This window comes from Camelina sativa, chromosome 6 (genome assembly GCF_030686135.1).
Source record: "Camelina sativa cultivar CO46 ecotype springtype chromosome 6, ASM3068613v1".
Lineage (NCBI taxonomy): Eukaryota > Viridiplantae > Streptophyta > Magnoliopsida > Brassicales > Brassicaceae > Camelina > Camelina sativa.
This window is the reverse complement of record NC_141885.1, coordinates 3,665,062-3,692,354: the sequence shown is the minus strand read 5'-3', so window position 1 is coordinate 3,692,354 and position 27,293 is coordinate 3,665,062. Positions and strand designations below refer to the sequence as shown.

The 27,293-nt window shown below is 35.2% G+C and overlaps 3 protein-coding genes across 3 annotated transcripts; 1 reads left to right on the top strand and 2 right to left on the bottom strand.

Moving 5' to 3' along the window:
• The first annotated feature begins 4,689 nt into the window (after nt 1-4,689).
• Nucleotides 4,690-9,769, top strand: LOC104793930 (uncharacterized). Its single transcript, XM_087453991.1, has 7 exons — nt 4,690-5,659; nt 6,147-7,009; nt 7,129-7,422; nt 7,505-7,786; nt 8,190-8,659; nt 8,743-8,848; nt 8,934-9,769. The coding sequence occupies exons 2-7, from the start codon at nt 6,149-6,151 to the stop codon at nt 9,639-9,641; spliced, it is 2,721 nt and encodes a 906-aa protein (XP_087310117.1). The 5' UTR covers nt 4,690-5,659; nt 6,147-6,148; the 3' UTR covers nt 9,642-9,769.
• Nucleotides 9,770-9,941: 172 nt separating this feature from the next.
• On the bottom strand, nt 9,942-12,461 carry LOC147942218 (uncharacterized). The gene is made up of 3 exons (XM_087453969.1): nt 11,466-12,461; nt 10,486-11,358; nt 9,942-10,403 (listed from the first exon to the last, which is right to left on the bottom strand). Exons 1-3 carry the CDS (start codon nt 12,459-12,461, stop codon nt 9,942-9,944), a joined length of 2,331 nt encoding a protein of 776 aa, XP_087310095.1.
• A 10,803-nt stretch (nt 12,462-23,264) lies between these two features.
• On the bottom strand, nt 23,265-26,618 carry LOC104790320 (protein AUXIN SIGNALING F-BOX 2). Its single transcript, XM_010516044.3, has 3 exons — nt 25,188-26,618; nt 24,370-24,865; nt 23,265-24,286 (listed from the first exon to the last, which is right to left on the bottom strand). Exons 1-3 carry the CDS (start codon nt 25,637-25,639, stop codon nt 23,507-23,509), a joined length of 1,728 nt encoding a protein of 575 aa, XP_010514346.1. The 5' UTR covers nt 25,640-26,618; the 3' UTR covers nt 23,265-23,506.
• Between the last annotated feature and the right edge of the window lie 675 nt (nt 26,619-27,293).

Genomic DNA, 27,293 nt, shown 5'->3' with positions numbered 1-27,293 from the left:
GTCCAATTAGTATAAATAGGAGAGGCTAGGTCTTGAGAAAGATCATCACTTCATAGATTGAACAATCTTTGTAATTGAATTTTAAGCTTTTTTTTTTTTTTTCAAACACTTGATTCAATCTCATAAAACCAAGTACAAAGAGAAGGATACAAGGATCCAAGTTCTAAAACAGAAGCAAAGAAAGGAAATCCCCAATGTCATACAAAGAGTGATAGTAAACATCGACAAATGATCCAAAAGAGCTTTAAGGCACTAGCTAAGAAGCAAATGTCACATGAGAGGTAATGGTTTGTCGATAAATCTTCCACAGAAAGCTCAGTGGTAGACGAAATGGTCCCTGTCAAACTATGACTAGGTGACGTTGATAAGGTTGTCATGGCTAAGCAAACTACCGGCACAATAGATGCTTCTTGAGGTAATACAAGGGCCATAATATGGAGCTCCATGTGTTTGGGAGCAAAGAAACTCTCCAATGAAGCTATCAGACGGATGTGCCAAAGATATGTGTCAAACCGTAGCAGAACAGGTGGAGTCTCTCTCTCATAAGAGCTTTGGCTATGGAGGTTAAGGCTTTCACACAAAGCTTGCAGTCGACATGACTCAGACAATGAATGGTTTAGTGTTCCCGGCAATTGGTGGGTGTTGGTTTTTAAAGGTGGCGGGATTGAACAACTTATAGAATTGTTGATCTTTAAGTGATGGTTGGGTTCGCTAGCTGGTACTGACACGGGGTGGTTGATGGCTAAGAGAATATCATAACCGCAATCAGGCTGTTGGAAATACGAATTCAGGACTGAAACGCCAAGCGACTTTGGAACCATTGGAGCTAAAACGAATAACACATGAAGTGCATATACCAGGGGTCTAAAGGATTGGTTTAGCGAAACTAGCAGTCTAGTTGGTGTATATCCCAATAGGGTTCTGCTACCTAAGAGAATATATCCAAAGCTTAGACCTTGATACGAGCTAGTGTTTGCCAAACAAAGTGAATGAGCGAACCTGGATTTTTGTGATGTGGGCTTAAGGATTGAAACTGTTAATGGGCCTTCTTCGAAATTCAAGTCCACCAAGGAAAACCTAGGGTTTTCGTTTGGTGTCTCCAAGCTGATCGATTCGCGGCGGCTGGTCGGAGGAATTGACAAGATATCCAATGAGCTATACATCTCCGGAGGAAACAGTTGTGCTCCAATCAAGTTTTGGCAAGGAAATGGGGTTGAAACGGAGATCCAAGGAGATGCGAAAGCCGTGGTCATGAAAAGAAACCCGTCGTGCGCCGTTGACATCTTCCCCCAGCGAGGCGCAGCTGATGGTACAAGTAGAGGCTCTCCCGCCATCAACGAAGCCGAGGTGAAGTTTCCAGGTGAAAACGGAATTTTGATTTGTGATTTGATTTGTTCAGTGGATTTCAGATCCGTGGTTATGGAGACTGGGTACAGAAGAAGGATGGATGGGTTTGGCGGAAGCCAAATCCAACATTTGATTGATGAATTGCCCAGGTTTGGGGTTTGCAAGAGAGATTGAGAGAGGTACCAAAAGATTAGAAAAAGGGGAAAAAGATAACAAAAGGAGATCTAAAAGAAGAGAAAATGAAGCAGAGGGAAACAACTTTTATCGCCCTCCGTTGCCGGAGAGTGGAAGTGAATAGGTTGTCTCGAAGTTCGTGTCTGGGAGAGTTTATTTCCACAAGTATTTCCTCAGTTACCACAACTTTTAATTGAATTTTTAGCTTAGAGAAAGAATAGCTTGAAGATTCAAAGAGGGAAAAAGGTTTCTTAGATTAAAGTTGTGATCTAAGAACTTGAGAGAGTTAGAAAATAGAGTTAAGGAGAAACCTTGTAAAACTTATTTTCTAATAAACCTAAAGAGAGTTTGTTAATCTTTGGTTTTTTAAGTTGAAAGTTTTCGAAACACTTAGCTCTTGCGTTTTCAATTGGTATCAGAGCTTCCACTTGTAAGGATTTATTACGGGTGAGATCCTGTGGAAAAGATGGAGGGCTACGGTGATCTTCTCAACAACTAGGTGAAACATGTTATTTTGTATGTGTTGTGTGATGAATGGATGATGGTAGAGATGATGAATGAACAGGTGGATGCAAGGTGTTTCAATTACCCTTATATTGTTGTAGCATAAAGGATATCAATCCATAATGGGTGTGATGCAAGCAATTAGGATGTGGATACTTATCTAAGTCAAGCCAAATGTGATGAATGTTATCTAGCAATCTAATGATAATGATGGAATGCAGAATGTAAAGATACTAAAACAAGGAACTCTGGATGGAGCTCGAACAATCACTCGATCGGATGCTCGATCGAGTGGTTGGTCGAGTGGGAATGCAGATGTAAAACAGAGACAGGACAACAATGAAAACATAGTAAGACTAAAGTAAATCAAACAAGAAACATATTACAATACTTGAAATAAGAAATCAATAAACAAAGAAAGATCCTAAGGATGGATTCATGGGATGGGCTTAAGCTATGATTATCTAGATTGACCAACAAACCTCAATCAATGAGATATCCTTAGACAATGATCTTCCAAGAAATGTAATCCATTCTCATGACAATAACAATCAAGCTTAGATACTCTTAGACCCAGCTCTCACTGGTTATTACATATAAAAGCACGCATTCAAAACCCAGATCGTTATTGTCAAAAATCAAACAAAACATCTAATCTCTTAGCATGCTTAATGATAATCTCCAGCATTAGCCTTATCCAGCTTCTTAAACATTGGTGTGATGTTAAGAAGCCTGAGATCTATCCTCACCCTCTCAGTATAAGGATAACATATAGCTTATCTAAGCCAGAAGAGATCTATAACAATAAAGCTTGATCAACCTAAACATCCATAACCGTTACCCAGCCTAATCTATCCTCAAGATCCTAAGCCACTACTCACAATCACAGAACATGATGAACAAAATCATAAACCCAGAAATCATTGAAACTTGTATGATTAGAAAGATGAGATAGAGATCTACAATATTGAAGAAGAAATCAAACTCAAATTCTCAATACTTACAAAGTTATGGAACCAACAAGCATCAAAAGATTCTTGGTTTTTGGTACAAAACTAGCTAAAAATCTTAACAAAAAGTATATAATCTTAAAAGGGTAAAATACTAGGTTTTTGTGTCTGCTAGATATTATTTCTGACTCTCTCTGACTTGTGGGCGACCATGAGGTACAAGTGACTTATATAGGAGAGAGGGGAAGCCCTAAAATGGCTAGAAGACAAAATAGGCAGGTGGCTCGGTCAACTCGACCAGGTGCTCGGTCGAGTGGTCTCTTCTTCTGCTGCCATTGAATGATCAAAATGATCCTGAATTAGTGTATGGAGCGCTGATTGATACAGCTCTTGTGCTACAAACTCTTACAGGAGTGGTTCATCGTTTGACACAGAATCATCCTATGTCGAAGATGCTCTAATTTATTTTTAACCGATATGCTTTTCAAGCAAGGGGAGAAGGATTAGTTTATGGGGAAGTTATCAGTTTATGGGGGAGCAACAACATTAAATTACATTAAATTCGAGCTGATTGTGTTTTTTGTTTTTGCTTTAGGCTTTGCCTCAGACTTTAAAACAGTTGCAATGGTGTGTATTTTGGATGTTATCAATTGTAAGCAACTTGGTTATGAATAAGTTTCTGATTAGACCTATGATGAGTTTTTAGCTCTTTAAAACAATAGAGAGATATTGGTAATGCATGCTTGAAGAAGCGCCCGGTTAAAAAGGGGGAGACTGAAGATGCATCTATTGACATAGGTGGTGTACTAAAACAAAGATAGTTCAAGAGATGGGGCAACAGGTCGGAAACCAAGAAGTGTGAAAGGAAATCTACCTAGGCGGTCAAGCGAAGACTCGTGAAGCAAGGAGAAGTTTCTGGAAGAGTAAAAACTTTTTTATAAAAGGAAGTTTTACAAAGGTTGTTAATTTCCTATATTGTAAAGAAAAAGAAAATTAACAATTTCTAGTTTGATTAGAATTGGGAATTAGTATATTGTGTGGCTAAGTCCAATTAGTATAAATAGGAGAGGCTGTGTCTTGAGAAAGATCAGCACTTCATAGATTAAGCAATCCTTGTAATTGAATCTTAAACTTAGAGAAAGAATAGCTTGAAGATTCAAAGAGGGAAAAAGGTTTCTTAGATCAAAGTTGTCATCTAAGAACTTGGGAGAGTTAGAAAATAGAGTTAAGGAGAAACCTTGTAAAACTTATTTTCTAATAAATCTAAAGAGAGTTTGTTAATCCTTGGTTTGTTAAGTTGAAAGTTTTCGAAACACTTAGCTTTTGCATTTTCAGCATGTGCTTCCGCTACTAGAACGAAGGCATCATAGGCTCTATTCACAGAGAAAGAGGTGTGGTGGAACAGTTAGAACTTGTAACTTTCCAACCCAAACCGCAGAACAAGAGGCCACATCTCCATCCCTCATTTTAAGAAGGAGATGCTTTCATATTAAAAAAAATATATAGATAAAGAATAATATTAATTAAATTGTTTTAGTGTCTTTAAACTTAAGATATTATGTCTTTAATGTTTTGGTGAAGATATTTATTACATAATGTCTTAAGTTTAAAGATACCAAAACAATTTAATTAATATTTGTTGTTTGTTCATTTTTAGGGATTCTAATTTGGAGACATCTCTTTTTAAAGATGAAGGATGGAGATGCTCTAAAACCACACTACATCATGGCACAAACATGGAGTTCTACTTTCTTAATTAATAAAAGAAAATGAGAGATATCATAGCATGTCCAGTGGGTTGCTTTAAGGATTGCTCAACTCTTTTAAGACCAACAAATAAATCAAAAATCTAAAAATATACTCATTTTTTACAAAATCGTTTCTCCAAAAGGAATCGGAAATAACTGGAAGCATTCAATAAGAAACCCTACGTGTCAAGTTTTGGTTGGATAATGAGTAGATAGAAAAAATATATTTTTCCCCCCATTTTCTTCTTCACGACCTCTTTTTTTTTGTCTCTTGACGGAACTGGCTAACCTTAAATCCATAAAAATCAATCGATCACTTCAAATAATTATTTTAAGTGAAAATAGACCAGATTGACACAATTTTGAAAAAAAATTGCTCGTTTGACACCCTCTCTTAGGGAAAAACTAGAATAACACAATTTTGTGTTTAAATTACCAAAAGCCCAATTAAAATTGAATAGGAAATAAAAATTAACTAAATGATAAAATAAAAACAAAAAATGTTAAGTCAAAAGTAGAAAAAAAAACCCAACAATCGTTTTTTTTGGTACAAACCGAAACTTCGTTTCTTCCGCCGGCAAAGAACAGGTTTTACAGTCCAGGGAGAAAAGCACGATCTATTGTCATCTTCGCCGGCGAATAAGAAGTGTAATCACCGGTGTTCACTGCTCTAGCTAGATACAGCGGTCGTCGTGGGTCGTTTATTCCGGTGGCGGAATAAGAACCCTAGTGGCTTCGGAAGCACGATCTATTGTCATCTTCGCCGGCGAATAAGAAGTGTAATCACCGGTGTTCACTGCTCTAGCCAGATACAGCGGTCGTCGTGGGTCGTTTATTCCGGCGGCGGAATAAGAACCCTAGTGGCTTCGGTGGTGGTTGATTTTCGGATTCGGCGCCGGTGTTCTTGAAGCCCTCGCCATTGTTACACCCTTTGAGGTATAAAAGCTTTCCTTTTGTTGCCTTTTGGCTTAATTTCTCCAAAAAACTCAGATGAAATCACATGTCTTCCCGATTAATCTGTTAAATTGAATTAAAAAGTACTAGGAACTTCCCCTTAATAATTTATTAGCACTGTCGAGTTTGTTAAATTATAGTTTAATCATATTTAGTTGGTTTGGTCAGAGTGAATTAGTACAATTGAAAATTGTAGATTAATCCTGCACCAATCTCTCTGTTCGTCAATGGTACATTAGTGTTTCTTCTGAAATTGTTTGATACTTTTTTGAAATTGCAAACCAGTGAACGTCTTTGCTACTTAAATAGGAATTGTGCTTAAATAGGAACTTGCGAATGATTTAGCTTTATCTTAATTGTTGTGTTCATTAGTTTCTCTTTGATTTCTATAAATGAGAGATTTTTTTTTTGGATTAGAAGTATCTAACAATTTTGTGTTACATTTGATTCTTTTTTTTTGTATGTTTAGGAATGGCATCTTCAAGCAATAGCATCAAATATCCTCCTCTACTTTATGAAGAAGGGAAATCGCCTCTCCAACATAGGAGCATGAACCACAATTGTTTTGTGTCCAAAATTGGAATTTTGAGAGAAGGATTAGGGGTGGACGTGTGGGATAAACTCAAGGACTCATCTCTTGGAGTGCTTATAAAGTTTGCTGAATTGGAATACACCTGGGCTGCGCAGAGAGTTCACTTTCTACTCACACATCAGCTGAGAATCAACAACATTCATGAGGTTTGGTCTTTGATCGATAATAGGCCAATTAGATTTTCTTTAAATGAGTTTGCAGAGATAACAAGGTTAAATTGTGATGCATTTGACCTTTTAGAGAACTTTGATGTTGATCACCATGATTTCTGGAAAGAAATGAAAATACCAACAACCCTTGATGGTCCTATGTGGAGTGAGTTGGTAAAGGTTATTGATTCTAGCAAAACATGGCATCTTGATAAGAGGATGATGGTTGGTAGGTTATGTTTGTTGTCAGTATGCGTACATGGAATTCATCATACATCTAGAATCCCGTTGGCAACCGCTAAGAGAGTTTTAGATCCAGTTGCTTTTGAAAAACATCCATGGGGTCGGGTTGCTTTTAGTAGTCTAGTGAATTCTGTGAAGATGGTTGACTATGACAGAGATTCATACACCATACACGGGTGTGTTCATGCTTTGTTAATTTGGTTGTATGAGAGTGTTACTGGAATAGGAGAAAGTTATGGGGTTAGAAGGATAGAAACCACTGGTGTTCCACTTCTTGATTGGCGATCATCTCGAAAACGTATCAACTTCACAAACTTCATCCAAAACGAGAAGAAGTTGCATGGACAGGTTAGTAGTGGTGCTAGTTTGTTACTATCTTTAAAAAAAAAATACTTTTGACATCAACAAATAATTTGTGTGAATTTAAAGTTATTACCAGTGTTAATCACTTTATTCATGGCTTGTAGGTTCGTGTTAGGCATATGGTTCATGTTTCAGAGGAAAACATGTATCCTCTATGGTCTGACACAGATGAGCACACGGATCTACACCTAGACGAGCTACTTAAAGATCTCATTCATAACCGTTTGTCTCTAGATGCTTGGAGTTGTGTCAAAACAGTTGGTATAAGTTCAAAAAAGAAGAAAAGAAGTGCTGAAGCTGATAAGGTGAATGACAACAGAGGGTGCAATCCTAAGAAAAAAAGATTGACAGATAGTGATCCTAAATGTGAACAAGGAGAAAATGTAACCAACATGGAGGTAAGGTTTCGTTTTCCTTTACCGTAATTGATTAACATTTTTTGTCTTCTCTATTATGATATTAATGAACATGTTATTGTAGGATGGTAAGGATGACAAGTCAATTTCTTTGGATATTTGGAGGGCGATTGAGAAAATGAATGAGACTATTTCTGACTTGGGCAAAACACTCAACAGTCGAATAGATGCTTTGGAGAGTAAATTTGAAACATTCGTTAAAAAAAAAATGACGGTGTTCAAAGAGGAGATGGGTGAGAGGATTAAAGCATTGGAGAAAGAAAGAAAAGAGCCTAAAGACGCTGATGTACGGAATGATGCCACTTCGCACACCATTAACGATGATGAGGGAACAAGTAAAACACCTGTAAGTTACATTTTCCTTTACTTCTCATGTTCTGTTGTTGTCTAAAACTTCTCATGTTCTGTTTTTAAAAAACTCGACCACGTCGTTTTATTTTTTTACTTCTCATGTTCTGAATTTATAAAACTTCTCATGTTCTGTTTTTTTTAAACTTCTCATGTTCTATTTTTTATTAAACTTCTAATGTTCTGTTTTTTTTTTTACTTCTCATGGTCTGTTTTTTTAAAACTTCTCATGTTCTGAATTTATAAAACTTCTCATGTTCTGTTTTTTTTAAACTTCTCATGTTCTGTTTTTTTTTAAACTTCTCATGTTCAGTTTGTTTTTTTCTTAAACATATCATGGATTGTTTTTGCTTCTCATGTTCGATTTTCTTACCTCCTTGGAATGTTCTGTTCGGTTGCAGTCATGGATTGTTGAGATGAAGCAGACATCACAAGATGAATTTCCAGTTCAAAGGGTGGTGAGGAAGGAATCTGTGAAGGTTGGGAAGAAGGATACTTCCAAGAAAAAGAAGATTACTGGTCTTGCTTCTGACGATGTTGAGGATATCACTACCCAAGTTCAGAAAGCTAAATTGAAAATAGCTTCCAGTTCTGAAGATACATGGTCCAACAAGGAGGATCAGTTGGTACATAAAAAACTTGAGGTGACATTAAACCGCCTTGGAGAGGCTTTGACGAAGTTGGATGGACCTGGACCTTCGAAGACTTCTAGACGCGTGCCCCAGTTGGCAGAATCGCAGAAGTATCCTTACCTTGGTAACTCGACAGTCAAGCGGATCATTACAGAGGGTGATAATGTGTTAGGCGATCATCTTAAGCCTGTAGATGATGAGAAACATCAGAGACTTCTGGATTTTCTCAGCCTTGACAAGTATATACATCAACAACTCTGAATAATTTATAAAAGTTACTATCATTATCTATATATGTACTAACTCTTTCTTATATTCACAGGGAAGAGCCACTTAGCACCAGCAACGCAGCTGTGAGATTCTATTGGAAAATTATGACTCCAAGGAAACATTGGCCAAGCTATGACTATGGATGGTTGACAGAACATGTAAGTTTATTTTTGATAATTTAGTATAGGCGTTTATTCAATACTATATTTTCGCTTATTCTAGTTTTTATTTTTTTGAATGTAGCACATGGGTTGTGCAATGGCTATGTTCCGGCGAAGATATATGCGTGAGCCTTGTTTGTATCCTAAAGAGCGCATAGCTTTCTTAGACCAAGATCTGATGACTACATTGAAGAAGGACTACATACAGTTTGATATGGGGCCTAAGAATTTTGTGTTTCGGGATTCCTATGTGAAACACGTTTTTGGTGAATATCCTGAGGAGTCAGCTACGAACAAGAAGTGGTGGATTGATGTGGATAACTTATACGCTTGTCTTTTTGTCAATGGGAACCATTGGGTGGCTTTGGATATTGACTTGCGAGGTAAGAAGATTCACATCTATGATAGCATACCAACCTTGGTGAATGACGAACAAATGGCCATTGCATGTTTGCCTTTAAGGCGAATGATTCCTGCGATGTTAAGTGACATGATTCCTGAGACAAACCGTAAAAAGAGCAGAGCAATGTTGGAATTGAGAAGGGTGAAGAAAAATGTTCCTCGGAATGAAAATCCAGGTGATTGTGGTGTGTATGCTCTTAAGTACATTGAATTTTTAGCTCTTGGGAAAACATTTGATGGGCTTTGCGATGAGAACATGTTGGCTCTTCGGATTAAGCTTGCAGCGGAATTATACGATGAAGTCAGAGAATTAGCCATACCACCTAATATGACTGATTCACCTCCTCGAGCTGTTATCATCCCTTCCCTAGTTGATGAGTCCTCGTAGACTATTTTGTTTCATTGCCTTACGTTTTGTAATAACATTATAATTGTAGACTATTCTTCTTTTGCATGTGAATGTGAACGTGAATGATGATAATATAACTTGAAGACTACTCTTCTTTTGCATGTGAATTTGAACGTGAACGATGATAATATACTCATTTTAAATTTTAAATTGTTACTAACAAAAGAAGTGGAGAATATAAAAGAACTTTGAACTAAAAAGAATTCTATGTCAATGAAAGCATTGTCATTTTCAACAAAAAAATAAAGAGAACTTGGGAAGATAACAAAAACTAGGAAATTATAGAGTACATGTCTTGCGATTATGCCCTACTTGGTTGCAATTACCACATGTGTATTGTTTTCTTGGCTTCTTCTTTTCCATTGCAATTTCCAATGCTGATTTGATTCTTGAATTATTTGGTCTACCTGGTTGTTGTTTTGGAATCGGTGGTCTACATACCTTCGTTATCACATGTCCAGGAACAGATTTATCAAGCTCCCTTGGCATGATGGCATTCTCGTAGGAAGTGTAAACGTAGTGTTTCCGATAATAAGGATGACTCATTGAAATGCGAGAAATGTTTCTGAATTCACCGGCCGCAATTGCATGTGCACAAGGGAGTTTCTCCAAGTCAAACCGGCGACACGTACACTTTTTATCTTTCAAATTGACAACATGCAGAGATGTTCCACTTGTTACTTGTACTTGGTGTGCATCGATATCTTGGACAGTAAGTAACTTAGCATAGTCCACACGACCCTATAAAATAATAACGACATTATATTAGAAACATAGTTGTATAACATACACACTTGCTAAGAAAGGATGAAAACGAACAGACCTGGAGAATTTTCTCTACACCACGAGTCAAGTCTGTTGTCATCTTCAATGCATCAGTCCTTCTATCTGAAAACCACCTAGTCATCATGGACCTTATTTCTTCCAATAGTTGTACAATAGGAAAGCTCCTAGCATGTGACATGACCTTATTCATTGATTCTGCAATGTTGCTTGTAAGCAAGTTGTACCTATCACCTGGGAAATGTACACGAGTCCACATACGCACATCAGCCCTTATGAGGTACTCATGTAGTGCTGGATTCATGGCTTCTATCTGATCAAATGTGGTTTGAAAGTCGATAAGTCTAAAAGCATTTGCCGCCTTTTTAACCAAAGCAAATTCTGCTCGACCTTTAAACCGAACCAAAATATTCTTGTACATATGGTATGTGCATATTCCCCTACTAGACTTCGGATAAACCTTTTTAATAGCTTTCCCAATTGATTTGTGCCTATCAGAAATAATGGAAAGACTTTCATCATCAGGTATCACACAGCTGAGTTGCTTGAAAAACCATTCCCATGATTCATCATTCTCTGTATCAACCACGGCGAAAGCAATTGGAAAAATCTGAAAATTGCCATCTTGAGCTGTTGCTGTCAGTAGTGTCCCTAAGTATTTTCCCTGTAAAAAAGTACCATCCACAACAACCACTTTCCTCAAAAACGGAAATCCCTGTATGCTTGCACAAAATGCTAAAAAACAGTACTTAAATCTTTGAGCTTCATCAACATCAAGCTGTGTAAAAGTTCCAGGATTTGCCCTTTTTATCATATACAAATATGTAGGAAGCTGCTCATAACCACTCTCTGGACTACCCCTGACCAACTCGCAAGCATGCCTTAACGTTCGATATGCTTTCCAATAATCCATCTATCATGAACAAATATTTTTTTTTCATTGTTGTGAAAAAAAAACGGAATAATGATAAAGCTAAACAAAATAATCAAAATAATGCTAAATAAATAGAAAAATTATACCTTGATTTGAAAGCGTTTATTTAACGCTTCAGCAACATGCATTGGCAGTACCTTGGGACCAACTCCACCAACAAAATCTTTGTACAACTCTCCTAGAATATGATGATCTGCTTGTCGGGCACGTGTAGAGCGCTCTGTTACAGAACATGTATGTGCTGAAATAAACACACGGACCTCAAACTTTGGAAAGTGATTTATTGTTGCAGCTCTTACCCTCCACTTGCATCCTTTAACCCAACACTTGACAATCAATAGTGTTGGTCTCGATTTGTAAACAAAATAATCAAACCTTTGTACCAAGGTTAGTATCTTCAACCGTGTTTCTAAGTGCTCCTTTGTATCATACATTTGCCCAACAGCCAAATTCACAGAAGACAAGTCTACCTTTGAGACATCAACAGGTTCCTTATTTTCTTCAATATAAAAAGATGAACTCCTGTTCTTCATTGGCAATTGTTGATCCTCTTCTTCTGGTGGAATTCCATACATGGTAAAATTCTCATCATCAGAATCTGTTCCGTCAGAATCATCACAATAATCAAATCTACTATCATCTTCATCGATCTCTTCTTCATTTGTGTCGATGGCCATATCAAGATACTCTTCTCCAACCTGATCATTTTCATCTCTTCCTCGTTTCTTACCTTTGTGATTCAAATCAGTCTGTATTTTCTTCTTCACTTCAACACAAAGTCGACCTGTAACCCTTTCCAATTGTCCCAGAAAAGTGTGCAACTGACGAGAATTATCGATAATAACTGGTGGTGTATCACTAGGTAAATCCTGCAATAACTTCTTCGAGATCTTGTAACTCAAGACAACATCAAATACCTTGTTATCCAGCCTGTAATCCTCATATACCATTTCAATGCAATCATCAAATCTGCTTTGATCGTTACATTGTAGAATTCGTGAACCCCTTTCATTATCAACAACAAACAACCATTTGTTATTGTCAAAGATCCAATTACCACAAACGAGAATCACATGCTTCATATTCTCTTGGTTGTGTAACAATCACTCTAAAACGTGAAGGAAGATATAGGAAAAAAAAAACCACCTTCAAAGGAAAATAATAGAAAACTCGATTATGAACCCCAAAAGGAAAGAAAGCATGATTAAATCCACATTGGAGAGGAGGAAGAAGGAATTTATGGAAAAAATAAGATGAACCCAAAAGAGAAAAAAAATTTCAGTCGATATAGGGGGAGGGGAGGGAGGCACGATACAAAAGAGAAAAAAATAAGGTAAACCCTAGATTCTCGCCATATATGGCAACTGCTACAAAAGTCTGTCGCTTAACTTTAAAAAAATCTGTCACAAAAGGCACTAATAAATCTGTCATTGCCCCGGAAAAAAATCTGCTGTCACTATATCAACATAAAACAAATTTGTTATCATTGTATTCATATATAATAAATCTGTTATCAAGCAGCAGATTTTTTAGTAGGAAAAAACAACTGTCATAACATAAGAAAATCTGCCATAACGTATATTGTGCATGTGGGGCAATATAGCAATTTTAAAAAGACTTTCGAAAATCTGTTATCAAACAACAGATTTTTCCATCAATCCAAAAATCAGTCATAACTTACAAAAAATCTGTCACCACTATATGTCAAACTAGCAATTAATTTTACGTTTATAAAATCTGTCGCAATGTGACAGATTTTTTAAGTGAAAAATAAAACTGTTACAACAATCATAAAAAATCTGCCACAAAATTCCAAGAAAATTGACTAAAACAATGAAAATCTGTCATGACTTTATAAATAAGTCTGTCGCGTTAAGAAAATCTGTTGTTCACAAAAAAACTGTCGTTACACACTTCAAATAAATCTGCCATAGAAAAAAAATCTGCGGTCAAACTCTGCAAATTAATCTGCCATCTAAAATAAGTCTGCCAAAGAAAAACTGCCATCGACAATAAATCTGCCACTTACAAATTAATCTGCCATTACTTGTATGGCAGACTTTTATATAAAAAAAAACGAAATTGCAGGAATTTTTAACCAAGGATAATATTGACTTTTTTTTTCCTAACAAAGCAAAAATGGTATTTTCGGTATAAAACTAACCCAACTGACCCTCAAATTTTAGGAGTTAATCTAGCAATTAACTGCTCAATTTGGGTCAAACTAGTGATTTTCCCTTATTTTAATGATTGAGAAACCTATAAAGATTTTTCTAGTGGAAAGATGATTCTCGTTAAATAGTTAATAAATTGCTTTGATTAATTTAATATTATTTATATAATTAATTTATTTTGGAGGTGATCGATTGATATGAATTGCTCAATTTGACATGGTCTCAAAGCATCTCCAATAAGATTTCTTATTAAAAATATTGAAAATTTTAAACAATAGAAGAGAAAGAAAAGATGGGTATATATCTCAAATGAGAAACGACCAGAATCTCGTGAGAACTTCTTTAATTTGTACACTTGTTTCTTTAATTTTGGCTTCAACTTTCATCGTTACTTCTTTAATACTGAACATTGTTCTGCTGACTTTTTTTTTTTGGGCAAACTGTTCTGCGGACTATGCTTGATGTAAAAAAAAAATCCAACAAATGCCAGTGAACAATATCTGTGAAAACATACGTACCAAACAAAATCACATTCTCAACTATCGATTATGTAAACGATATGAAGAAAGGAGGATCGACTACTTTATACCTTGGGCAATGTCCAAAGGTATTCTGTTTTCTTTCATTTGATGGTCAAACCTTTTTTATATACAAAAGAGGTGATAAGAAAAATGCAACATACATATCGTCAAAATTTACAGTTTTGAAATTTTAAGAAAAACGATTTTTATAATAAATTAAATTAGAAAAAACGTGAAGAATAACCTGCCCATATCATAAGGCAGAAGCAAGATCAATTCGAAGAAATAGTTTTTTATTTACACATTTCAGTTAGATAAAAGGCAGTATAGTATATATATATATATATATATGTACTTGATTACTATTATTAGTAAAAAGTATGTATGCAATATGAAATATACTAAGAACATTTTATCAACCAGATTAATGAGCTAACCGACGTATGTTAAAAAGCCTTTTTTTTTTTAAGCTATAGCCAATTCATTGTAAACTATCTATTAATTAGTATTTTAGTAATATGTATACGGTTCTATATATAAATCATAAACTAGCACTCACTTAACATTATATAATTTAAATATGTGTTCGAGTATACCAACTGAAACAATAGTTTCAAACTATTTGAAATAACCACATCTAAAATGTACATAGGTCTATTTTGTATAAACAAAATCGAGATGATTCGACAACGTAAATGAAAGTTTCTAAATTGGAGAAACTCTTTTGTGAATGAAACGACAAGAATAATATCCAAATGACCCAAAAAATTGTCTTAGAGGAACATATTCTAGTGATGGAATTTTCAAAGTTGACTATATTTAGCCCATGCAAAAAGAAAAGAGATCATTTTAGAAATCTGTAAGCACATATTCCTTCTCAAGGGTTATAAAAAGAGAGCGCATGCATGATGCATGTGAGAAATGAGACATAGAGAGAGTTGTAAAGCGTATAATGAAGAAGAGAGGTCTAACATGGCCAAAAGAGTCATGTTTGGTAGCCAAGGATGACTTGCCTGATCTTTTTCACCTCCATGATTCAATTTTAGATTCATGCGTTTTCGATTATTATGCATTTTAAAAGTATAATAGTTCGAAAATCATGTTGAATCTTGCGGGTTAGGTTTCAGGCAGTCTCTTTGGCTATCTTGACATGCTTTTTTATCCATGTTAGACCTAATTTCCTTAATGTCTTCATAATCACTATAAATATGCACTTCAACTATATATATTCAATCTTTGTTAGAGTGTTATATATGTTTCAAAAACGTCAAATTTTCCCGGTTAGTTTCTAAAGCATTTGTTATAGTGCATGTGGTGAGTACGCACATTATTTAGAAGGAGATGTCAAATATAAATAGATGTCAAATATAAATAGGAGAATCATATATGGTAGCCAAGGATGACTTGCCTGTTTCTTTGAGTAAAATGGTTATGTCATATTTGAGAAGTAACTATAAGTTATATCAAATAATGACCATTTCGCTCATCAAAAGATATCAGGCAGTCTCCTTGGCTATCCTTATATGTTTTTCTCTCTCATGTCAGACGTTTACCTTCATCCAAAATCAGGCCCGGCTTAGGGGTGGTGTTGAGGGTGCAATAGCACTGGGTCCTATAATATTTTAAGTTTTTTTTATAACAATTTAGGGTCCTAAATTTTGAGAAGTTTGTAAAGTAAGGGTCCTAAGGTTTTTAAAATTTTGCAAGCAAGCCCTAGATTTCTATATTAAGAACATTTTTCAACAAAATAAAATTAATTGGGCACAAGGTCCAACATATTTTTGAGCCGGCCCTGTCCAAAATTAGAGAGACGTGACAAGAAAAATCATGGAGACACAATGCTGATGATTTTAAGGCTATTTGCATGTATATATTGAAATGATGAATTCGCGGTTTCAAGTGTTTATGTTTGATCTTATCTCCTTAAAATTTGGGTTTTATAGTTTCCTATAGTATCTAAGTGGTCTTCTGTTGTACAAGTACGTAGTGTTCATTAGCTTTGATTATTAATGAAACAAAACCATAATTTAAGTTTATGCACCCCTTATCATCTTGATCACTGGTTCAACCATTTTCTGTTTCTATCATTGTTTGTCATTCGGCCATTCCTTCGAAATCCACGAACCTTGGACCTTGTTACGTTTACGCTGCACCAGGTTTAAATGCAACCTAGGATCCTTTTGAAATGTAAATTGGGATCTCGACAGAGCTGTCAACACGATGATAATTAAAGGCTAATTCATACACAACAAATCTACTATAACTAAGACTTATAGTCTGAGGTTTGTTTTAGTAACGCGATAATGTAAATCTCCATAACTCATACTGTGGACATACTGTGGTCTACAATGAAAAAAATGTACAAATGTGATGACTTAATTGCAAAGCTTACCTATAAAACTAGTCTAATTGAGAAGTCCAAACTAAAACCTTCCTAATAAGTAATAAGCAGTTAGTTATTTGAATGTTTACTTAACATAAAATATAAATTACAAATTCGTTTTTGTGACACGTAAAACCTAAAATAGAAAGTAAACATGATTAAATTACAAAGAATGATTAACATGAGTTTCGAATATATATAGTATGTTTACCGTACAAACGAGCAGATATACGTGAATAAAACAATTTGACAAGTATACAACGCATTGATTAGGCAGAGAAAATAAAATAAAAAAACTTCATATCCATGAGTTATCCTCATTTGCACAATTATAAATTTTGTTGTAAATAGCTTATAATTTTCAAAAAACATCAGAACTCTATTGCGTACATGTACATCTGTTTATACCAAAGTGCCCCTAAAACTACAAATAAAACGACATGGTTGATTACTTTGAAAAAATGATGGACGTGGATTGATTCGGCATTGTCCCAAAAGAATATGCCGAAGGTATTCTAATTCTTTAATTTAACGGTCAAACCTTTCAATATCCAAAAGGGGTAATAAAAAGATGCAACATACCATCAAAAATTTCCTTTTTTAGAATTTTAACGAGAGTAATTTTTTATTTTTAATTTATCATTCGAATTTCAACTAAAAAGTATGCATATATACAAAGTAGTGAGAATAATAAGCGATCTGAAATAAGTTGAAAACAATTATCAACCACAATGAGTTAACCCACGTTAGCAAAATATTATTACTTAGTAGATGAGTTAATCCACCGCTAAGGGTGAACCCTTTATTCACCTCCCTTTTTAAAACTAATTATAATTTGCCACATAATATAATATTTAAAAAATAAATCTAAATTAAATTCAAAAATCAAAACAAATTCTGTATATTTTTAATTAAAAAAATTGATTTGGTTTAGATTTTACAATTAAACAAAGTTATATATCAGTTGGGTTTACAAATGAGGATTAGGGTTTAGATTTCATAATTAGGACAAAATTATATGTCGGTTTGGGTTTATAAAAAAGTGGTTAAGGTTTAGATTTTACAATTTTAACAAAAATATATGTCGGTTTAAATTTATAAAGGAATTGTTAGAGTTTAGATTTAACAATTAAACGGGGATTAGAGTTTAGATTTCACAATTAGAACAAAATTATATGTCGGTTTGGGTTTATAAAAGAATAGTTAGGGTTTAGATTTTACAGTTAAAACAAAATTATACATCAGTTTGGGTTTACAAAATAGTGGTTAGAGTTTAGATTTCAACGAAAATATATATCGGTTTGGGTTTATAAAATAGTGGTTAGGGTTTATATTTTACAATTAAAACAAAATTATATGTCGGTTTGGGTTTATAAAAGAGTGGTTAGGGTTTAGCTTTTACAACTAAAACGAAATTATCTATATATATATATATATATATATAAATAAATATATATCAGTTTGGATTTATAAATGAGTGGTTAAGGTTTAGATTTTACAACTAAAGCCAAATTATATGTCGGTTTGGGTTTATTAACGGTTATATGTATAAAAATTTTGTTTCCATAATTTTTTTTTTCTGATTTTAATTTTGATTATTTTTAAATATAGCATGATGTGGCATATTACTCTATTTTTATTGGTTAAGCTAATAGGAGTGAACCCAAGTATTTTTAAAAAAAACTGTGGAGCTATCGACATCTAAAACTACCTAGTTTAACATGTACCAATAGATTAACATCTAAATAATAATATTTGCTTTTCAGTGGAGCTGATACTAGGTTTTTTGTATGTCTATCCTAGCAGGTTCAATTAACCTTATGTGTTGTAGTACTTAAGGTGTCAATCCAGTTGGAAAACTTTACTATCACTCAAGATGCAATCAAGGAATCACAAGTTAAGCCAATACAAAAAGAGTGTTTGTCTAACAGTCCTAGAATGATGACAATACAAAACGAAATTGAGTCACAGAACTAGAAACGAGAAGGCATGACAAGAAGCGAAAATGAATAAAAACATAAACGAGTCTAAGCATGAACTAAAAGGCAAGAACGAAACAGTCTCAAGAATGTAATAAAAATCAGAAAGAAAGAAGTCCTAAGGATGGGAGTAATTGATGTCAGTGGAGTCTCATAGTCTATAGAGTGTTTAACATGCCACAAGCAAACCATCCCTAAACAATGAACATCACTTCTTAGCTAATCCAATCTCTTGACAGAAGCTACTCAAACTCAACTACTTCCAAACCTAGCTCTCGCTAGAGAAACATGATCAAGCATGGCATGATAAACAAGTTCATTCTAGTCAACAAACATCCTAGACAACTAATCTCTTAGGCTAGGAACGTAAGTCTCTGGCACTAGTTGGTCAGACATTTCATCGAACACCTTTTGGGTGCGGAAATGTCTAAAACCTAGTTCCAATTGATCAGAGAGAAACAAGTATTTCTAACTCTAGTCCAGAAGGTAATCATACAATCAAAGCTTAAACACTCTACATCCTAAGATCATCCACCTAATCTATCCCATACTCAAGAACAACCACACTACTCAGATCAGAAAATCATTATCGAATACACAAATCCAGAAAATATTGAACAAAGCATAATAAGATAGACAAGAATGAGATGAACAACTTTGCAGAAGAAATCAAATGCAAAAACTAAACGGATTAAAAGATATATGGATACAAAGTCTCAAAACGTTTTAGGTGGCTAGGTAGAAACTTAAGAACAAAACAAAAAATGAGATAAAAGATGAGATGTCCCCAAACCAAGACTTAAAAAAAATGTATATGTAGTAAAAACATGTGAATCCCTAAAACTTAAAACGACAAGATAGAGCGTCGGTTCGGGAATCTCCTGAAGCGTGTGAGACAGAACGTCTTCCTGACATGTGCGAACAAGTGGTGGCTCGAGTGGGCGATGGTGTTGGCTCGAGCGGGTGGCTCGAGTGGTGGAGGGTCGAGTCTACGGGCAGCGGCTCGAGCTGGGTGTATACGCATCCACTAAAACGATGATAACTCTTGAACCACACCTTCGATTGGCTTGAAACAAACGGAATTGGAAAGATGACTCAATTTTCTATTATTTTGATGAAGACGTCGAAAGCTAAATCCCACTCTAGTGGAACGGCTCGAACGGGGTGGCTCGATCGACAGTTCCGGGAGTGTTGTGAGAATGGCTCGAGAGAGGGTTCCGGGAGTATTGTGAGAATGGCTCGAGAGACGGTTTCGGGAGTGTTGATGACATCCATTCCAGGCATGATGGATCGAGTGGGATGCTGGTGCTTCTTCCTGGGAGCGCGTCCAAGTCGGATGTCAGTCGAGTCACATGACGTCTATTCCGGGCATGCTTGGTCGAGCAGCATGTCTCAACCTCCATTCAGTTCCAACAGTCTGGACATCTGCTAAACACTTGAAATAACTCCAATATGCAAGATGTATGCAAGACAAATGCAAAGACTACCTAGATATGTATTATTATGCAAAAGAGACTAAAAACAATGCAAAACAATGAGTTAAGAGAACAAAATGAATAACAAATGCATGATGAAAGAGTGTAAAATATATACATATCAGGATGTATGGACATTTGGTTAACATAATAAATTAATAAAAGAATTATAATCTAAATATATATGTGTTTGAATTTACCAACTTAAACAATTGTTTCATACTATTTGAAATAACCACATCTAAATTTACATTTACATTTGATTTCATCTATTTATTCAAACTCACATAAAAGAACAATGTTTTATTTTATATAAACAGAACTGAAAACATTCGACAATCTAGAGTTTTTACACTATTGTGGAAACAATACAAAAACAACTCTCTAATTTTGATATATAGTTTTGTGTAAATGAACCAAAAAGAATATTATCTTAGTGACCCGAAAATGGTCCATCTAAAACAACATATTCCCCTGATTAGTTCTGGGCAAAAAAACTGGACCCAAGCATCCAAACCGAAACCGATCCGAAAAACCCGGTTTCGGGCAGGTTCGGTTTTAGGCTTTTTACACCATCGGTTTCTATATATGTGTACTCGTGGTTACGGTTTGGTTTCGGTTTTTTTCTGATACCCAATCGGGTAACCCGAAAACCCAAAACGTTAATCATATAACCCGATCTATATGGCTATTAAACTTGGGCGGCACCGCTGTATATGCGCCTATGAGAATGAGAGCATGGGGAATTAGGGTTAGGCAGGATTGTCGATTGAGTTTCCTTCTAATCTCGATTATCGAATTTTTTGTTGCCTTTCTTTATGTCTATGATCAATATATTATCGAACGCAAACCTGGAAACCCTAACTCAAACCATTCAATCCCCGGAGGTCACTTCTCCACCTTCCGCCTTGTCAACAAACCAATCGGAGGTAAATTCCACCACCACCGTCTCTTATTGTGTTTCATTTTTCTATTTGTGATTCAAACCAAATTTAATCATTGATGACTGCTGACTTTAGTCTTAATCGAGTTTTATATATCGATTTTTGGGTACTGAATCATGTTAGAATTAGATGTTGGATTTCTGGGTATTGGATTATGTAATCTGTATGGTTTTGTCTCATATTAGAATTAGATGTTGTAGTCTAAGTGTCTAACTTGTTTGATTCTCAATTTTTCCTCATTTTGTTTTCAAAACTCAAAAATCATAATCAAATACTCAAATGTGGAGACTTTGATTCATTAGTTTGTGACTTTGTGACACAAAATCTTTCTGTCTTGTGACTGTGTTTTCTTTTAAACTTTGCTTTGCTGTTCTAGACTTCTAGTTCTACAGATTATTGTCTCTGATTTTTATTTTGTCTTATAACTTGTACTTTTCTAGTTCTAACTTAACGCTTTGTGCCTTGTACCCGCGTAGTTGTAGCCATGGATGGATCTTCAATTCCACCAAGCTCTGATACCAATTTGTTAGAAACAGACTGCAACTCTCTCAATGAATCTTAATCATGATCGCGAGTTTGTTATGGATTTGTGTTAGCAAGATTCTGATAAAGCTTTGAAACAAGAAAGAGACGAAGACACCGATAATTGTTTACCCAGTTCAGCTAAGTCGATGTGACTAAGCCTACGTCTGGGGCCAGATTCGATCTGGCAATCCACTAATCAAAGAAGAAGATCTCAGCTCTATAGAGCTTTACAACAATGGTGAATCGCTCTGTGTTCTCACTCTCTCGCTCTCTCTCTCGATTACAAGAAGAAGATGAATCGTTAAAGAGATAGGAGATAAGTTTTAGGTATATATACCGTATACCAATATGTAACAGCAAAGCTTCCTTCGTGACGAGAGTCTTCGCTTCCTTCCCTTTACCAATGTGAAATCTAGAGTAAACCGGAAACCAGAATTAACTTCAACCAACCGGTTTAGTCAACCTGAAAATTGAGAATCCGCTTAGTAAAGTCATAAAAAAATTTCTATCTTAACATTATATTAAGAATTAAAGAGGATCCGAGTGTGGAAATCGGATGTTGTTTATCGATTGTAAACCGACCCGACACATTTAAAGAGGATCCGTTTACAGCAATCGGATTTGTTAGTTTGTATTTAACCCGACCCAACAATAAGGTTTACACAAATAACCTTAATGAACTTTGATTAATTAGCTAAATCTAAGGATAATAGTGGAAATCGTTTGCAAAAAAAAAAGGCACAAAAATGTACTCAAAAAATGTTAAAATAGATGTTTTCTTAAAATATAATTATTATATCTATGTTTAAAAATAAACGATACAAAATTTGTTAATAAAGTTCTGTTTTTTCTGCTCTATCGTACGATTCACTAAATCAAACACAATCTTGTTGATTCATTGTTTTATGGAATATCAAGAAATCTTATTATCAAGCAAAATATTGTTTATATTTTTATTTTGCTTACAAACAAAATAAGGATATTCACATCATTATAAATAGAGTATAAGTCTAACAACAACAAAAAAAAAATAACACAAAACAGCCTCGTGATAAAAAAAAAAAAGAGTATAATTCTAGTTTCTAGTGATATAATATAAATAAACAAAAACCACTATTTTGTACAAATATACAAAATGATTTATTATTTTAAAATATATTTTTGGGTTTCTGTGATTTTAAATATTAATTTGTATAAAAATTTCAAATCGATTACCTTGTATTCTATTTTAAATGTAATGAAAAATACAAAAACGTCGTGTTTGTTTTCCAAGTATGTGATTTTTCCAGCCGTTGGTTTGTGTTTTGTCCAAACATGTACCGGGGGGTGGATCTCAAATGGAACATACATATTAAATCATTTTTATTTCACCGGCCCTTGTTAATTGGGCCGATTATAGGCTTATTCCTAAACAAAGTTCAGGCAAAAAAATTGTCAAATTGTTTTTCTCTCAATCACGTAACGCAAGTTTCTTTGCAGCAGAAATTTATGATGCATGACCCCACGCTATCATATTAGATTGATGTTATCTTATGATTTGATGATTGTGATTTTTGATGCAGAGATTGGGTGGGGTAGATTTTGGACCTCAAGTCTCAGTGATCTCAATTATCTTGACGTTAGCATCAAAACGTTAACATTATTATCATTCCCACTGCTAACAAATTTTGTAAATGATAAAAATTCTATAAAATAAAAACAACAAAAAAATATTAGATAAACAAGAAAGATACAGATGAAACTTATAAATCTCAAAAACTATGATTATTACCTGATTCTATTTTATGTACAAGTTTCTTTTTCTTCTTTATTTTGTATATTCCTAGCAACGTAAAAATCTAAACTAACCCATTCTAAAAAAAGCTTATAAGAAAAGACAAGCACTTGCTAAAAAAGAACAATAAATCAGCGGAGGAAAGTCAAAAACAAAAACAGAATGGCTTTCACAGAAGAATCAGTTCTTTGTCTTAAATTTTAAAGAAAAACAAAACAAAAAGTACACCTAATTCGGGAAGGACACATTAACGGAACACGACCAATCAGATTCTCAGAAAGACCAGACGAAGCATTGAACCAGCCAGAGTTCCCCCTTCCATGTTTGGTCGGAAGAAAAAAAAGAGAGGACCTTAGAGAATCCAAACAAATGGCGGCGCATCCATTCTTGTCCCAACCACAGTCCGATACAGATACAACTTATCCACTTTCTGTCTTCCCTCGTGTCCGTTTTCCTCCATCCGGTTGTTATCGGTCTCGTTTATGATCTCAACGTTGAGCCACGGCGCTTTCTCTGCGAGCCTTTTGCATCCGCTGAGCGTTACTTCACATGACGACATCCAAAGGGATCGCATTGTTTCATACTTGCTCACATCAGCAAGAAGCGCCGTGTCCCCAAACGGACTATCCCTAATCTCTAGCTTCTTCATCTTCTTGCAACCGTTCAACACGTAGAGCATGCCTTTGTCTGTATCTCCTGCGAAAGCTATGGAGAGCATCTCGAGCTGGTTTGCGTACATCCCGATGTAGAGGAAGACTTGGTCTGTGAGGAGACCTGAGAGGGAAAGCCGTCTCAGGTTCTTGCAGGCTTTGACGATTGCTCCGAAGCCTTCGTCTAGTGGTTGAGATGTCACGTGATCAGGCTTGTTTGGCTCGAGGATGCAGAGCCTGAACCTGATGAAATTTGGACAGTTCTTGGCAACGGTTACGAGAGCTGCGTTTGTCATCTGCTGGCAGAAGTAGAGTATCGAGTGAAGCTTAGGGCAGCCTGCGGAGATTGCAACTAGACCTTCTTCGGTCACAGCTGTGTTGCCTCCACCGACTAAATCAGATGGAAAAACCCTAAGCTCTTGTAACTCTTTGCATGTAGAAGCTACTACTTCAAGCCCTTTGTCACCTATACTATCCAATATCTACAAGAAAACATCAAACACATTACAAACAAAATCTATCTGGTGGATTCATATCTTTTACAAAGGATATAGTATTAGCTTACCCATAACCGTTGAAGTTTCTTGCAATGCTGAATAAGCTTAATGAGGTGGCTGCCATGAATCTCAGCTGCGTAACTAAGATTCAAGGAGGTGAGGTTATGACATATTGGGTGGAAAGCTGAGAGACAGTGAGGAGCAGCCTCTAGAAAACCAGACAAACTCCTCAACGAGGTGCATTTCTTTATAGCAGCCTGGAGCTTCAGGTAAGACTCTGAATCTGGGTCATTCTCATACGACCCTACTCCTAAGTCAACCATCTGCGGTGCACACGACATCAACCTTGCGAGTGCATCTAGGGGAACTGCACGGTTTAGCTTCAGACTCTTCAGGTTCGGAGACCTAGCAACAAGCCTCTCTAAAGCAACCAGATTGGTTTCTCCTTCGAGACACGCAAAGTTCAGCGTGACAAGGGTCGTGCAAGTGTCTGGGAAACAACTCAGCCACTGACCTCTATGATCATCTATTTCATTCTCTTGCAAGTCCAGATCCCGAAGATGCCTACAAAGAAAACATAACTTCTTAAAACAGAGTTACAGAACTAATACAAATAGACTTAAAACCTTAAAAGACATTTGTATCTCACAGCCAAGAGCAACCACTGCAATAACCAAACTCCACCTAATTTGCATAGTTCTTTATTACTTCAAACTGAATACTAATGTTGGACCAAAAGCTCGATTTGAGTCTTTTCACAGGCCATATTGGGAAACAATGTGCAATGATATTAAAACATAGCAGCTATAGTCGGATATCAAAACTAAACCTTACACAACAAAGTTACAACTTCAAACACACAAGAGAAAAAGAAAAAAAATGATACCTGCAATTGGCAGCAATGGAGGCAAGACCATCAGTAGTAAAGCCTTCACAGCTAACCAGAACCAAAGACTTAAAATTCACAAAAGAACGTGAAAGCAGCTCAAGACTCTCATCAGTAACAACCATCCTCTTCAACCTAAGCTCCTCAAGACCAACACGGCTCCGAGCTAAAGCCTCAATCCAAGGCTGCACAAAACCTCCCCATTCATGAGGAACCAAATTGAAATCCGCAAAATGAGGCTTTCCTTTCAAAGTCAGAGACTTCAGACATGGGAATCTCCTTAGCAACCTCTCTGGATTAGTTGCATAACAGTTCCCAATGAACACTTTTTGCCTACTGTATCTCTCAATCTTGTACCATGATTTACAAACCAAAGATATAGCATTCCTGTCTTTGTGTGATGTTACGAAGTCGAATACGTGCTCTACTACTTCATCCGGGAAATAATTCATCTCTCCAAGTAACTTCAGCGCCAGATCTTGAACTAGAGTCAATTCACTTGACTTTGACTCAACACCATAAGAGCTCAAGAACACACACCAGATCTAGAGAGGTGTTTTAGATCTAGCCTGAACACAAAAACTAGATCTACGAAGAACAGATTCAAGAAAGAACACAAATCAATTTGAGAAAGAAAATAAAAAGAATGAACAAATTCTCAAAAAGATTCTCACAAGAAGAAAAAAAAAACTGTGATGATTACAAAAAAAAAAACGAAGAAGAAGAAATACGTTGACAATGATATAGAGAGAATCAAATAATAGATCTGTAGAATCTGAACACCATAAATAGAAAGCTTTGCTTTGTTTTCTTGAAACAAAAGAAAGCTTACAAGAAATATGGAAAAAAAAAAAATCAAGAAGCTAATGATGATGAGATGATGATTCTCAGAAGATTTTGATGAGAGAGATCACGTAACCAAAGCAAAAGCTCAGAAGAAGTAGAAGAAGAAGAACAAAACTCTCTCTCTCTCTCTCTCTCTTCTGTGTCGATGACTTGGTGGTGGTAATGGAAAATAAAATATAAAAAAAGTCTTAAAAAAAAAGAAGAAGCACATCACAGGGGCCCCTACCTGGCTGACCGAAACAAACCGTGGTTAAAGAGATTTGAAACCATGGTTAGGTTTAGAGATATGATCCAACGATTGAGAGTAGTTTGAAGCAGAGACGAAGGTGAAGCATCTTGACCGTTGATGGGAAATGGCATGCATGTGTCCTTATCACTGGTTACGAGGCCATTCGCCAAAGAGAAAAAAAAAAAAAACAGGAGAAGGTGATATAGTAGTGTCAGACTTAATGGGGAATTTGTAATTGCCCTTTGAGTTTATGTTTAATCACGAAGATATGCCATTGTTGACGTGTGGCGAGTAAGCGAGATTTTATGTACTTGCAGAAGAAAGAAAAAAAAAGAAGTCATTATATGATGAGTACTGCTATAATGTAGTAGTAGTTAGTTGATAATTATCAATTATGCAAGCTAGTTAGTGATTAGAGTTTGATTAGTGATTATTTAAAGACTATGCACCTTAATACTCTTTCATCTATTTAGTTAACCTATTAATAACTTCTTTTTTTAACAACATACAACAACAAAATTGAGTTTACAAAAAAAAGCATGTTTTTTTTTTGGTTTTATGTATATACTACAGTAAAACCTCTATAAATTAATAATCTCTATAAATTAATAAATTTATTCGGTCCCAAGTTGGGACTAGTATAATTTTGGACATAATTCGATAATATAATAAGATAATATTTTTTTTGAAAATTCTTTGTAAATATATGGTCCCATCAATAATATAAATTAATAATTATATAAAATTATCTAAATATATGTATATATATACACATTAATTTCCATTAGAGTTCATTTTTCATATTTTACTTTATAAAATCTTTGAGTATTATCTTCAAAACATGATAATTGTTATTTTCATTTTAATTGGATTTATAAAAATATTAATTATAAGGATTAAATTTTATTTTTAAACTTTTTTTACCTAATTAGGAAAGTGTCTTTATAAATTAATAATTATTAATTTATTGAGAAATTAAAACCTTTATAAATTAATAGAATTTCATGGTCCCAACATTATTAATTTACAGA